Here is a 15,796-nt window from a genome sequence, read left to right as displayed (position 1 = left end):
GTCAACTCAGCTGGAAGTTTTGTCGGGCGTTTTTCTTTTTTCTCTGTTTTCTTCGCTTTGCCTAGTACAAAATTCCTTTGCCAAATATAACCATACGTGCTTCACAGGACACACACCAATAAGTGTTACTATAAATACTGTCTTTAAAAATGCGACACCAGGCCTAAATTATACGAAATGACTTCATACATCCTGTTAACCCATTTAAATTTTCAAAACATTATATTCCGAATCACATAGTGTCACAAACGTCCCAAACTAACGTTACATCTTGCACTTGTAAATCTGCTGCTTACTTCATCAGTAAACGCGTTTAAAATTGAACACAAATTGCACATATCTCGTGCTTGATATTTTGTTTTTAAGCTGATTTTGGCAAACATGTTGTGACCGCCATTGTTATGTTGTGACCGCCATTGCTGCATAGGAAAAAACACGTAACAGTTCGCGCGAAGCACGAAAATTCTACCACACGTCTGTCGTGATTCAAAATGTCTTAAAGTTATGCAAACATGCATTGGTATGCACAGAAACTTAGATCAATGCAAACATCAATTGGTATGCACAGAAAGCAATGCAAACATGAATTGGTATGCACAAAAACTTAGATCTAAAAATGTCTACTAAACAGAATGACATTTTTAAAAACGAAACTACAAAGTAGGATTGACTGAAAGCGCAAACAATTTTGACCCCATCGCGCTACAGCTCTTCGCACACTACAGCGAAGTCTAGCTTTTTTGTCCATCGTTTATAGTCTTTTTACTTGGCCATTATTACAGTATAAATTAAAAGCTAGCCAACCATTTTTACGTTTTAATTATTCACCCTCAAGGTCAGTTAACAAACGCTGTGTAAACGAGACCTTTTAATACTTGGAGTGAACTGTGTACTGCTGGTTCTTTACGCAAGTGGTTCTTAACCGGTGGCGCGCGCACCTAGGATGCGTCAGTCAATTCTTCGGGGGGCTCGAGCCCAACTACCAGATTTGATTTTTTGTAAAATAATTTGAGTTAATTATCTTATGCTGCTCGGTTGCTGTCTTTGAACTGGAAAAAGGTTGATGATTTTACAATTTGCGTGGAAATTGCTAGAACCACCGTCACCTTCAGTTTTACAATTGTTTAAATGAGATTTTCTTCAGTGAACAAGTCTATGTTGTCACCGTGTTTATGACGTCACCATTATAATTAACGACTGAAGCATAACTCTAGTCTAAACCAGGTGTAGGCAACTTACGGCCCGCCAGGGAATCTCCGGCCCGCGACCTCTTTTGAAAGCTAGGAAAGAGGCCGTTTCAAAAAATTTTTGTCAGATTTTAACTATACATAAATGTAAAATTGTAAACTGTTTACGGGCTTTGCGCGAATTGTGGCTTTACACTAGTTTGTTTGCGTCTCGAGAAAAACTTTTCAGCCTAAAGACGCCGTACCTAGAACTATCGACAATGACAGTTTCGCTAATTCTAAGTATATCTGCATTCATTTTATTATGCTTCGCACTATAGTTGGCTGTGTCTTTTAAATATTACCATAAATATTACACAGAGTCTAACTGTCCTACTCAAATTTCACCATACACTCGATTAACGATTAATTTTATCTCATATTCCTATTTACACCTTTTCTTTGTGATCATGAAAGGCGCTCACGAACGCATTTTTTCGCGCTTTGCGCAAACGCTTTACCGCCTTCTTTTAAATATGGGCCGATTACCTGATATTCAAATGCCAAAACCTAGGTCGGTACCTGATTAACAGTTGCTACAATAAAATACTTAAAACTATACATGTTTACAAAATCATAGGAATGGTTGTCATTCAACCAAAGACGACCCGTTTTGTAACAATTTTGTGTAGGTGACATGTAACATTTCTACACAATTCAATCCCTTATGAACAACATTTTAACCCAGTTAAACATTTCAGAGAAATGCAAAATAATTACATTCATAACGGATACTGCTATAGAATATCGTTTTAATTCATATTCAAATCCCTACTTTTAGTAATAAAACCTAAAAGTATCAAACAAACCAATTCTTGTTGTTTGTTTTTTCAAGTTACAAATGTTTCAGAAACTGTCACGCCATTACCGAGCTATGCATTACTTGGGATAAAAACAATCGCCGTATCGTAAGTAAACCTTAAAGGCTTAAACCTTGACCTTGGTTACCTAAGCCAGGGGGCATCAGGCCATGTCTCCTATCTCCTTTTTGTCCGATTTAAGCAAATCTATATCCAGCCCAAATGAGCTATGCAATTATGCACACCATGGTGCAGTACGCCGTGTAAACTGATTTGAGCAATATGTGGTTCTCTTTTACGTGCTTAAAGCGCCGCGTATTCAGATCCCTACTTTTAGTAATAAAACCAAGTATAAAGTAAACCAGCTGTTTGTTTTTTCAAGTTACAAATGTTACAGAAACTGTTACGTCATTACCGAGCTATGCATTTCTTTGGATAAAAACAATCGTTAAATTGCAAATAAACCTGCATTCTATGGTGTGTTACTCCGTGTAAACTGATAAACTCTATAAAGCGCAATTTTTGTTAAATTTAACTATAAATGTTGTTATTTTGAGCAATATGAGATTATCTTTCTTGCTTAACGCGCCGCGTGCCCTTTTAAATTAGAAGTTTTGCCAATTTTTTAACCAAACAAAGGCATATTTGTCGATTAGCCTGGAGTCGGCTGCAATTTGCACACTATAGTTCGTTCTAAGAGTCTAAAACAACAAACAGTGTTTTGTGATTTTAAAATGTAATTAGAAACCGAAGGGTGGCAAAACGTTAGAAAACTAGAAAATGAAAACACAAAAGATGTAAGATAAAAAGACAGTCAAAAGCAAACTCGGCAAAAGTCTGGAAATAAGCTGCCTTCCTAAACATCCGTTGGCCTAATTGCGAATACAGATCATCGCGTAAATAAACTTCTCGCCAAAGTGTACCACACAGAGCTTTTAAAATATGTAGCTAAGGGCTTGTTAAACTGGGGTCCATGGACCACTTGGGGGTACGTGAACTAGTTTTAGGGGGTCCACGAAGGCCTAATTGAAATATTAGAGTATAATTAAGAAGTAATCCACTTATCAAAATAAACAGTTTCATTAAAAAAAAAGCGGTTTTGCACTAATGTACCACAACTCATTTCACTTTCACATTATTGGACCGCAGATTTGTGAAGTCTATTTGTATTGTGACGTAAATTTACGACGTCATTTTTAACTTGTGTTTGTCTGCTGTGGTGCACGCGACGCAAAAAAATAAATTAGGCTTTAAGAACCCCATATGTAGCTGAATGGTCGACAACTGCTATGTGGAAATTGACATGTTGTTGTTCGAAAAGAGATTCAAAATCGTTTATGTCACAATTTAAATAACCGAGAGTTTTTATGTCTATAGTGACATCGTGGTGTACGTATAGAGTTGAAACGTCACGGCGTATAACTTTAAAACACTGATTTTTGATCCAATGTGTATTTTAATGTAGTTCAGCACGGTGCAGTCCTGGAACAAACAAAACATGTTTTTTTTTTCAACAATCGTATTTAAATAAATGTAATTAAAACCCCGGATAATTTTCTGGACAACCTAACGTGTGTCTATACCTATTCATTATAGGTAACGCCCACGACTCCACAATCCATATTTATTGGAATTGCTGTTGTATAATGAGCTATAATCTGAAAATCATATCAAATGTTACAGCTTGTTAAAGAAAATTACTGTTTTCATGATACTAAGGCCACAGCCTATTTCATCAAATTTTTCTCAAAACTTTAACCATATTCTAAGACTATTCGGTTGCCGGAAGCTCTTGAACGAGTTTCGAACGGACGAAAGGGCAATTTGTAATCGACACAAACTTCAAACGACGTTGTACGTAAACCTGGAAGGCTTTTGACGTCTCGTTCTTATATACGTGGGCCTAAATAGGCTGCTGACGACCACATTAGGCCGTAAGTTGAACCATAGGCGCCGCGGGCGAATTACATTCATCGCGCATCAGTGATGTCATAAAGCAGAGGAATAATTTGCCTCGCGCGGTCTAGCAAGGGCGTCTCTAACAGAGTTCTAGTGAAGTGATCGCCGCCTCATAACTTGAAGTGAATGCCAGTTTGATTTGGAATATATTTTGCAAAAATGCTCGCCTGCAAGAAAGTGACCTTGAGGGTGTTCGTCTATGTCTTCAACTTCTTTATATTCGTGAGTAAAGTTGATTTTCGTGAGATTTAAGGTTTTACGGCTCGGTTCTGAAATGTAACCAACGAAGAAACTTAGTTTACTTTTTGCTAACTTGCCAACTTAGCCGTTGTTTTTTTCCATATCCCATGCAGTTTTTCAGGCTGTTTAAGCACCCACAGCAGTTGCCTAAACTAATGCAACATCAAAAACGCTTTTTTTTAGTTTTTGTATTCTAAACTTGCAAGGTACCAAATTTCTTACAATAACCGTACTTACAAAAGTAACCAATGGGCGTTGTTTATTGTAACATAGCGAAGTGTTTTGTAAAATGTATTATCATATTAAACATGACTAGCTCAGCATTTCGAAACTGTATAGGCTGTATTAGAAAACAAAATATGTCTTTTTTGGACCACTCAGACCCCATTAAATTGCCATTAATAATCCGTATTTAAAATGTTGTTGTTTTTTTACCAAATGACCCCGGGTGGTTGATCAGCATTTTGTGTAGGTGTAAGGTTGAAACAGGCATTTTTTTGGTAAATTTATTAAAGAGGGATTAAATAACGAACACAACATAAAATAATTGAAGTGTCATGTTAGTATACTTGGCCACGTCACACCTAAAAGTGGCCTTACATTTTTGGCAATTTCTCTGGAAATTTTCCGTTCAGTAGTAATAGTCGCTACCGTTAAACCTTCCAAAAAATATGCTGTTAACCATTTCTTCCTAATCCTTCGTGTAACGAAAAGCTACAAAAAGAAGTTGAAAGGAAACTGGGCGCTGGTCTAGAATTCTATATCACAGAGTTCAAGCAATTATAAAATCAACGCACAATATTTACGTTAGTGTGCGGGTTAGCGTGTGGGTGAGGGCGGGTCAAGTATTATTATATTTATCATTTAAAAAACGTTAACGCAGAACCCTCACACAAATAATGTAAATTTTGGTTTTCCGGGGCAGCGCCGAAAATTATTATACAACAGCCGAGGAAAACCTGGGCGAACTGAGAGTTTATACCGTAGAAAAATCAGCGAGAAAGCTGAACAATTGTGTTATGATGACTGGATATTAATATTCATAAAAACGCTGCAGGTATGCGGGGCCACCGTCCTCGGCCTGGGAATCTGGGCGACCCTGGACCAAGGTGGCCTCAAGGAGCTGATCAACGCGATCATGTACGCGGCAGTCTACATCCTCATCGCTTGCGGAGCTGTCATAATGCTCGCAGCTTTCCTCGGATGCTTTGCTTGCGCCAACGATAACAAGAGAGCGATCGTCGCGGTAAGTTTACTTTAATTGTGGTCCACCTGTTTATCTAAGGGTTTCTTAAACTACTTAACCCTTAAATTTTCTTTTAATTCGCGTGGACCACGGTAGGCTAGAGATTTTCAGAGATAACGTCATAAATCGACGTCAAAATACAAATAGACTTCAGTAAACTGCTGTTTTCGGTCCGAAAAATGTAGAAAAAGTTAAGTGGGGTCTAAATACATTCAGTGCAAAACCGTTTTATTTTAATTAAACTATTTTCTTTGAAAATTTAATTACTTCTTAAACATAACCTTCACTAACATTTAAACTAGGCCTTCATGGGCCCCCTAAAGCTAGTTCACGGATCCCAAGGGGTTCATGGACCCCAGTTTAAGAATCCCTGATTGAATGATTCTGATCAATAGAAGATTGTTAACTGAAACGTAAATATACATAATGTATATTCTGTGAACAAGCCCTGTAGAACATAATGCAGTATAGGTAGTGGTGCTATATGGTTATTTCTCGGCATGCTTCCCTCTGGGCCTGCGTAGCTCAGTTGCATGATAGAGTGACGATTTCTTTAATTGTGGTTCACCTGTTTAACATTATTGGACAGTAGATATCCACACATTGACCTTGAAAACATGTCATTTAAAAAATTGAATCATAAAGGTTGTACAAGACATATTTAACTTCCCATGTAGGTAAATAGCTTTAGTTATTGCTAGAGTGCATATTTAATTCCCCATATAAGTAAATAGCTTTAGTTATTGCCAAACGAGCCAGCGAAAAAACACTCTCAAACAAGTAACAAGCCCAATATTTTCCTTTACGTTTCCAGTACTGCGTGTTCGTGATGCTGGCCATTGCGCTGAAGATCGCCGGCTGTATCGTGCTCTTCGTTTTCTACCTGAACGCAAGCGCCTCCCTGAGCGACTCGTACATGACGCAGTACTCCAACAACACGCAGGTCACTGCAGCCTGGGATGCCGCGCAGAAATACGTAAGTCACGCTGAGGTATAAATGTGTATGTCCATTAAACTTAAAAATACGTGCTGGCTAAGGAGTCTAACCAATTTAGATGTTTACTGTGTTGATAAACCCGTAACACCAGGGCAAGATCATGCAATTTAGAAGCACTTAAGACTTTCATGTCCTATATGTGTCGTTCAAAATATAATTAGGAGTCAGTTTACGATTAGTTTACATAATTTTTGTTTGGGAAATAGTTCTGCTGTACCTACATACTTTATAGATAGGTTTAAGATGATACTTGATAAAAAAATTAGCAAAAATTATTTCACCCATGCCATTTTTGAGGTCTGAGTCATCTGACCAACTCGAATAATTTCATTAAACACGGCGGCACCATTGTAATTTCGGCTATAAGAATTTCTGACATACCGTAACTACGTATTATGTCACTGTATACGGTGTTGTCCTTTTACAGCATTTGTTCTTCGGGCATTCGATACAGCAGCACTGCTGGCAGATATTGTAGCCTTCAGGCAATTCCAAAAGCAAAACAAACAAATCGACGCTAATCTCCCGTCTAAACGTTTAACAAAGCGATATTAAGGATAACACTTATACCCGATTAAAGTCATGACTGTCTGGAAACGACTTAATCGCATCAAAAATGTTTGTTCGTAAATGCGTTTATTTGTAAACCAAAGCGAAAGCCCATTAAACGAGAAAGTCGTAGCAAATTTTTAAAACCAAAGACTTACTAAGACGTATTCTTCTATTGTCCTCTTAAACTACTCAAACTGGTCCACGTGAGAATGTACCGCTCAGCACATAGAGCAATATACTAACGGGAGCACACAATAGGACCTAAATAGCAGCAATGCCTAAATCTGAAAAAAATCCATAAAACCATATTAAGACCAACGACATAACAAAGCCTAACTGGCCTTATTGATCGGAATAAGACCGAAATGGCCAAAATAGCGCCTGAAACTGTAGGTAGAGGGTATGGGACGATCGGGGGCTGTCAGTCTGGCATCGGCCGTTTTGGTTTCTACGCTTAGAACCCCCTAGTTTGACCGGCGCGGCTAGGGGGCCGCTGTTTTTGCGCCGGATTTTTGTCCCTGTTTGGTGTTATTGGTGGGTAATGTCTGGGTTAGGGCTGAACTTATTAGGGGAGTTAGTGATGGACTTGGGGTTGGGCTTTGGGGTTAGATGATTAGGTAAAGTGTTGTTTAGGCCTGATTGTGGCCATTTATATCGTATTCCGATGGTTCTAGGTCTTATTCCGATTTACACGGTACTACTACTACTATATAGGTTTTAATCTTATTGCGAACTTTGTTTTATTCCGACGTTGATGTTGTTCGTATCTCAATATTTTGGCTGGAGTACTATACTAACAGGAAGACGTTTGCTTATGTGCCAGGGCCATTGTTGCGGCGTCAACAAGTACTGGGACTGGGACACCTCGAGGTACTACAACGACACCGGTGAATTTCCACAGTCGTGCTGTAAGATGGACAAGCAGAAGGATGCTTACCTGGACCGGGACAAGTGCGTCGCCGGAAATCCAAGTTACATTTACACCGAGGTTTCTCCAACACTTTTTGTTATTTGTTTGTGCTTTGATCTAAAATAAATATCAGCTGTTTTATATAAAAAAGTGAAACAAAAACCGAAAGACTAACCTATTTTCATATAGAGAAATCAGGTGGCACTGTATAAAGACAAATTGTATTTGATTCTCGACAAGCTTTCGCACAACCGTGCTTCATCAGGTCAAAGTATAAATAAATACGGCCATATACAAAGATTACTATTTTCATATGATTTTGTTTTAATTAAATACTACTAATATCTGAGAACCATTAACTGGCTTTGTATGAAGTCCAAATTTTTGCCAAAATATAATATTATTAGAAAGACTTTTTCACACGTGTGTAGGTTTAACATTTCTTGTTCGAAGAGTAAGCGCAAAAAACGTTGACAAAAATATGTAAAGTGAAGGATTATCGAAAGTTCAATCGCGTATTAAACCGACTTCTAGGTAGGAAATGCCCAACAGCAAGACATGGCCGGCAGTATTGCGTTATACAGTCAAATTGCGTGATGTGTCTGTAGTTTCGATAGTCATTCGATACTAATCGGGCTTCACTGCCTTCCGGTGCCAAGTCAAGAAAATATTTTGGTCATAACAAACATTAGGCTGTACTTAATTGAGCAAGACATTTGACCGGGAACACACAAAAAGAACTAAAAGCAACGATATCTAAGGCAGAATATCTATGGTACCGTGGTATTAAGACCAACTAAATAATGAAGGCAAATACGCAGTAATATCCACTACACAAAAAAATAAAATCGCCTGAATAAGGCTTAAACCTGTGGAATACGTCCTAAATTCATGGGAATAAGGCTTAAATAAAGACAATAACGCCTGAAAATGTAAGGAGAGTTAAAGAGCGATCGGGACTATCGCTTTGGCATTGGCCGTTTTGATCTCGACGTTTGGGCCCCCTAGTTTAAATGGCGCGCATGGGGCGCCGCTGTTTTGGCACCGGATTGCTTGTCCTCATTTGGAGTTAGGGGAGGGCAATAGGTGTAGTGTGAGAAAAAATTGGGTTATGGTTGAAATTATGAGAGGAGTTAGTAATGAAGTTTGGGCTGGAATTTGGGGCTAGTTAAACGGCTGTTTAGGCCTGATTCTGACCAATTTGATCTTATTCCGACAGGTTTAGGATCGATTTACGTTATTACGACCATTATGTATTAGTAATCTTTGGTCTGATTCAGAACTGTGTTTTATTTCGACGTTACTGTTCTTCTTATTTCGGTCTTATGGTTGAAGTCTCATTCGACCTGCAATGCTAAGTTGGTTAATTACAGAAAGTGTAAATTTAGTTGGTAGGCTAATTCTCAGTTATAACCACAAAACCAAGTCGTAGTATATTATGGACTGCCAAATATATTTCGGTCTGGTGTGAGAAATGGGCATAATAAATCCAAGATATTTTTTGACAGTTTTTCGTGAAATGTCACTCGGTAACTACTTCCTGCGACGACATTTGTTTGTTTTCAGGCCAATTTTGTCAATCAGTGTCACGTTTACCAGGAACAACAACTGATATTCTCAGCAGACACGTCGCATTAGTGTCATGCCATTAAACGAAAAAATAATTACCAAACTCAAATAAACCTATGGCCATTGTTTGTTGTTGTTTTTTTTGGGGGGGGGGGGGTCATCCAAACACAAATAAGCCCAAAACTCTTGTTCTCTGCGACAAATACAGCTTAAAGCAGCTTAATCGGGTAAAGCGTGGAAAAATGCATTTTTTTTAGTTGAATTCGCAAAATTTTATTTCAACAGAAGACGTTTCAGATAATTGTAAGTTCAAACTTCTAACCTTTGCGGGTCAGTTAACTGTTAAGATTTACGTTTGTGGGTTTGGTTCAATATTATTGTCGAACTTATGAACGTGATTATCGTTAAACGAACAAAACATAAGAAACACTGCAATAAAAAATTTTGTAAGGCTTAATAAATTCTAAGACTAGAAAAACTAAGGACACAACTGACAAATAGGCATAAATCTTAGGAAAAAGCACGGTTCGGTATGGCATGGTAACCCTGCCCATAGCCAAAAAAATACAAATTTAACATTCCTTTATGAATTTATGTTGGCAGGGCTGCGAGGAAATGCTCCGTCTCTATTACTACGCAATAGGAGCCACGACAATAGTGGTCATCATTATCGAGGTGGGCAATAAAATTGATCTTCTTTGTTCAACTCCAAACTAAGAGGCTTGATTACGTGTGTGATTGCGTGTTGTGTGGCGTCATAATAGGCGGTTGGCGGAGCGTGACGACAGTGGGTAATTGTTAGTTTTTAGCTCGTGGCATCATGATTGCATTCCACTGCCTTCCTGTCTGACATTTTTGGCGTGAAATGCTTGCCCAAAATCACGCCAGTGACGTAATTTGGCGTGGAATATCACTGGCCTAGTAAACCTACCAAACAAAATTGTTTTGGCGTATATATCCTCCTATTTTGGGCGTAGGATTTCAACCGAAAAACATTTTGGCCCACAAATTATGGTATGCAGTCAGATGTGGGATGACTAAGGGATTTTTTTACGAGTGTTACGCTTTACCGCTTCAGCTTGAAAGAGTGTGTTTTTTTCTTTGCACCCAAGAGTGTCGTCCACAACAACTGACTGAAATTTGTCACGTAGGCTACACCATTGTGGTATTACATTTATCACGTACACAACGCCTGAGAAACGAAATGCCAATGACAGCTCTGTGTAATGATATTCTGTGTATCTTCTTCTAACTAATTGTTATTAAAACCATTAATCAATCTATTACCAGTTTGTTATTCAAACCAGTGCTGTAATGACTTAAGTCAATGACTTGACTTAAGTCACTGTTTTCAAATGAATTGACATGACTTAAGTTATTTGGGCCAAATGACTGTACTTGACTTAAGTCTTTTAGGCAAATGACTTGGGTTGAAATAAAGTGTTTTCTTTAAGTCTTTTTCATAAAATTGAGCTATTTATTGCAAAAAAAAGAACGCCAACAGTTGATTTTTGGCTTAGGTTGCACAGGATTCATTTGAAGGTGCGAGTCCTATTTGCTGAAAAACCGTTAACAAGTTTGCTAAACGAAGAAAATCATAGTAACCTTGGCCTAGAACATGCGATTGTAAACTTTCTGGGCCATGCCAAGTGCTACCATCTATTAAAACTTTTCTTGATTAATTTTCTTGATTATAACATGACCAATGGCTCTTTTTGAAGATGGTGTCTGCTAGTTTTTATCGTTAAACTTTGACCTTGTTGGTAGTTAAGGATCAATATCGCCGAAATTGTTTTCAACATTTTTGCAAAAATTGTGTTTGCTGAAAAGTCGTAGCCAGTACAATGGTTGTGTAAAAAATCTCAACTTTCTAACGTCACAACTTTTGTAATTGCGTGTGCGGGTGTTGTATGCCGTCACAATAAGCAGTTGGCTGAGCCAACTTTTTATTTTATTTCTGCGTTACGCCTTACCGCATCAGCGGCTTGAAAGAACGTCTTTCCTTTGCATCCAAGAGTCTCGTTCGTCATAGCTGCCTAGCATTGGTCAAGTACGCCATTGTGCAATGACATTTTTCACTTATACAAAGCCTAATAAAAGAAATGCAATTGACAGCCCTTTAAAAAATATTTCTTGGTATATTTTAACTCAGTGGTTCATTAACCAGCTGGGCGCCAAGAAATTCTCAAGGGACGCGATCTCCAATTCAATATTTACCTTTTTGTAGTGATTTTAATGGCTTCGTTTGGTGTTCACTGTTCATTCTGTTTTTAAAACGTTCTTTACTTTACCTAAAATTACACTTTGTAGTTAAGTGGCTTGAGAAATGAGTCATGCATTTGCAATTTCGCTACTAACGTTTACCAGTTCTCGGTTTTTGAACTATAATTGCTACTTTTTGCAATCGATTTGGGCTATGTTTAGTCAGAACAATAAGGTATAGTTGTAAGTTGTTCACATAGGTTGGACACTTGCGTAAGTTGTGAACATGCGATGCAAGTTGTGCAATTGGGTCAGGCACCATTCCTAGACCTGCACAAATTCTATTTTTGCCCAACTTTTTTTCGCGTCACCATTTCCCGTCATGTGATGTTACCCAGGGTTCCAAGTCACGTGATGGAACCCAAGTCCCGTGTTGTTTTGCATTTCGCGTAAGTGGCGAAAATAAAGCGCCGAAACAGTTTACCTCGATTTGTAAATGGGCTTAGATTGCATTGGATTCCTTTGAAGGTGCGAGTCCTATTTTCTGAAAAGAAAAAAAAAAGACGTTAACAAGTTTTGGAAAAGAAAATAATTATATAAAAATCATTTTTTGATAGCCACAGAGCCTATGTGTTTTTTAATGTTACTTGATTAATTTTCTTGATTATAACCAGGGAGTCGAACCGGAACCGAACCGGAACTTTATGAACCGGTTTTGGTCCAAATTTTCCCGGACCGTAACCGAACCTGAACCGTTTTATGTAAAATTCTGAGAAGCCGAACCGGAACTGAACCCTATATTTTAAATAAACCTGAACCTTAACCGAACCCGAACCTTTCAATAAAAGCGGTTTACTCCAGCATGACGTCGCAAACTCTATTTTACAGAGTTAATCTATGCCATGTTCGAAATTTTATGGAAAAAAATGAATACTGATAAAACAAAACCTTAGTTTTATTATTTTCCAGATATTTCAATAACGAGCTGCTTGTTTACGCCGCGTAGCTCTACATTTGTTGACCCACATTTTAATCTCATATTGCATCCGAACCGGAACGTTATAAACCGATTTAGAAAATAAATTTAGGCGAACCGGAGCTGAACCGGAACTTTTAAAATGCTCGGAACCGAAACCGGAACTGAACGGGATTCCGAAAAAAATCTTGAACCCGAACCGAACCTGAACCGGAAAAGTAAAAGTCAAACGGTTCGACTCCTTGATCATTGGCTCTTTTAAAAGATGGTTTCTGGTAGTTGTTATCGTTACAGTTTGACCTTGTTGGCTCGGCAGTTAAGCGCTGAATATTAAAATTCATATTTAAGAAATATTAATATGTTCAACATTTTTTTGCAAAAATTGTGTTTGCTGGAAAGGTATAGCCCAAGGGTGTCCAACATGAGGCACTCGTGCCAAATGTGACACGCGACCTAATAAAAAATGGCACGCAAGCCACCCAAAAATACAGCCAATTGTCAAAAAAGCTAAATTTGTTGTACAGCCCAATTGTCATTGTTTACAAACAATAGAAAACAATTCGAGCAATTACGACAACAAACAATTACTTCTGATAGTATAACACTATTCTGTTTTTTTATTTTTTATGAAAAAAAATAGTTGCTATAAACTTTGGCACAGGGAGAAATTATAAAATGAAAAATGGCACGTCGGCATGTTTAAGTTAGACACCCTGGTGTAGCCTGTACAAGGATTGTGTAAAAATTTGAACTCGGTAACGTTACAACTTTTGTGATTGCGTGTGGGTATGTTGTATGACGTCACAATGGACGGTTAGCTAAGCTTGACGCCTATTGGTAATTTTTTTGTTATAAGCTTGCGCGGATGGGCATTACTAAGGGAGTTTTTTTTTTCTGCGTTACGCCTTACCGCTTCAGCGGCTTGAAAGAATGTTTTCCCTTTGAATCCAAGAGTCTCGTTCGTCATAGCTGCCTAGCATTGGTCAAGTACGCCATTGTGCAATAACATTTGCACGTCCGTACACAAAGTCTGATAAAAGAAATGGCAATGACAGCCCTGCAAAATGATGTTTCTGTTTATCTTTTAACTGAGTGGTTCTTAACCGACTGAGTGCCAAGAAATTCTTAAAGGACGCGAGCTCTAAAAGACGCAAGCTCGAATCCAATATTTAACTTTTTGCAGTATTTTAATGGTTTCGTTTGGTGTTTTATCTGTGTTTTTAAAACGTCCTATACCTTACCTAAAATTACACTTTGCAGTTAAGTGACTGAATAAATAGTCAGTGGATTTTTGAGCTATAATTGCGACTTTTTGCAATCGATTTGGGCTATGTTTTGTCAGAACAATATGGTATAGGTGTAAATTGTTCACATAGGTTGGGCACTTGCGTAAGTTGTGAACATGCAATCTAAGTTGTGCAATTGGGTCAGGCACCACTCCTACACCTGCACAAATTCTATTGTTGCCCAACTTTTTTTCGCGTCACCATTTCCCGTCATGTGATGTTACCCAGGGTTCCAAGTCACGTGATGGAACCCAAGTCCCGTGTTGTTTTGCATTTCGCGTAAGTGGCGAAAATAAAGCGCCAAAACAGTTTACCTCGATTTGTAAATGGGCTTAGATTGCATTGGATTCCTTTGAAGGTGCGAGTCCTATTTGCTGAAAAGCCGTTAACAAGTTTGGGAAACGAAGAAAGTCATAATAACATTAGACTAAAACGGCGATTTTTAACCTTTTTTTTTCATGCCAAGTGACATTATTCGGATAATATTTTTCAACAACCACAGAGCCTATGTATTTTTTACGATTACTTTATTAATGTATGGTTTCCATACTATAGGTTTAGCAGTGTTCAGACCGTGCAAAGATAGGCTACGCTTAAAATATAAAACTGACGATTAGGCGAAAACTTTTTTCTTCAGCTAAACGTTTGGCAATGCAAATTAGCAGCTTCCTTATAAGCGTGTGCGATTTTTACATCCGATCAATTTTTTAAAACGTATAGCTTTACAAAAATACTCGATCAACCACGAGTTGTGCACCAAGTAGGCAAAAAACGCGCGCGCTTGGCAATACTTAAGACGTTAAGCATATTAAAGGCATCCTGTTATAAAAATGCTTTACTAAGTATTTAGCATGTTCACTAATTTCTAAAGTCACCACAACAAAGCTATTTAAAAAAAAAAATAGTCGCAATTATTCTAACACCTAATATTTTATGTGTTTTCAGCTTGTCTCGGTATTAATAATCGTGTGCTTCTACCAACACATTCCTTGACGCAAAGAAGAAATTTTTCAACCGTAAAATGGCAGGAGTGGGCATGTCAATAGGCTTCTGCTGAAACAACATTTTGCGCTTATTATCGGAATAGTAGAAGTCGTCATTCTATATAACCAACGTTTCTCCTGATGGCAAAACTACCATTTAATTAAAGATTTCTTAAACGTTTTTTTACCGCGGACCCAAAAAATTTTTTTTTGCTTCGCATGGACCAGTGTCGGCAAGAGGTGACGTCATAAGTTTACGTCACAATACAAGTAGACTTCAAAAATATGCGGTTTCCGGTCCAAAAAATATGAAAGTGAAATGTAGTCTGTAAATAATACATTCAGTGTACAAGCGCTTTATTTTAATAAAACTATTTTCTTTTGAAAATTTGACTACTTTTTCAATTCATACAAATATTTCAATTAGGCCTTCATGGAGCCCCTAAAGCTAGTTCATGTACCCCTAAGAGGTCCATGGACCCGAGTTTAAGAACCCCTGATTTGAGTAAAGTTTTAGTATTGCTTTCTGCGATTGGACGAAATATATTGGACGAATATATCCTGATTTTAATGTCAAAACTGATTCTAATCATTTACAGTTCTGCCAGTATTATTTCTTGTGTGTGTAATAAAACACTTTAATCGATTCCTTTCGTAGTTTGAACAAGCCCTAAATTATAACTTATTTTAAAAGGGATTAGTTGGTTTCCAAATGGAATAACAATTGACTTTAAGGGACGTTTGTATTTTTAGGAAAAAAATGTACAGAATCTGAACACATTCTTCGTTCTTTGCCCTTTTCGGTCATTCTATTCCTAACAATACTATGGTACCTTACACAAAAAACTAA

At 37.8% G+C, this 15,796-nt stretch overlaps 1 protein-coding gene across 1 annotated transcript; it reads left to right on the top strand.

Moving 5' to 3' along the window:
• Window positions 1-4,047: 4,047 nt before the first annotated feature.
• LOC146166661 (tetraspanin-18-like) lies at window positions 4,048-15,580 on the top strand. The gene is made up of 6 exons (XM_083389348.1): window positions 4,048-4,207; window positions 5,283-5,471; window positions 6,286-6,447; window positions 7,844-8,008; window positions 10,103-10,174; window positions 14,909-15,580. Exons 1-6 carry the CDS (start codon window positions 4,145-4,147, stop codon window positions 14,954-14,956), a joined length of 699 nt encoding a protein of 232 aa, XP_083245474.1. The 5' UTR covers window positions 4,048-4,144; the 3' UTR covers window positions 14,957-15,580.
• The last annotated feature ends 216 nt before the right edge of the window (window positions 15,581-15,796 follow it).

This window comes from Ascidiella aspersa, chromosome 1 (genome assembly GCF_963924565.1).
Source record: "Ascidiella aspersa chromosome 1, kaAscAspe10.2, whole genome shotgun sequence".
Taxonomy (NCBI): domain Eukaryota; kingdom Metazoa; phylum Chordata; class Ascidiacea; order Phlebobranchia; family Ascidiidae; genus Ascidiella; species Ascidiella aspersa.
The sequence above is the reverse complement of the archived record's forward strand: the minus strand, read 5'-3'. Positions and strand labels throughout refer to the sequence as shown.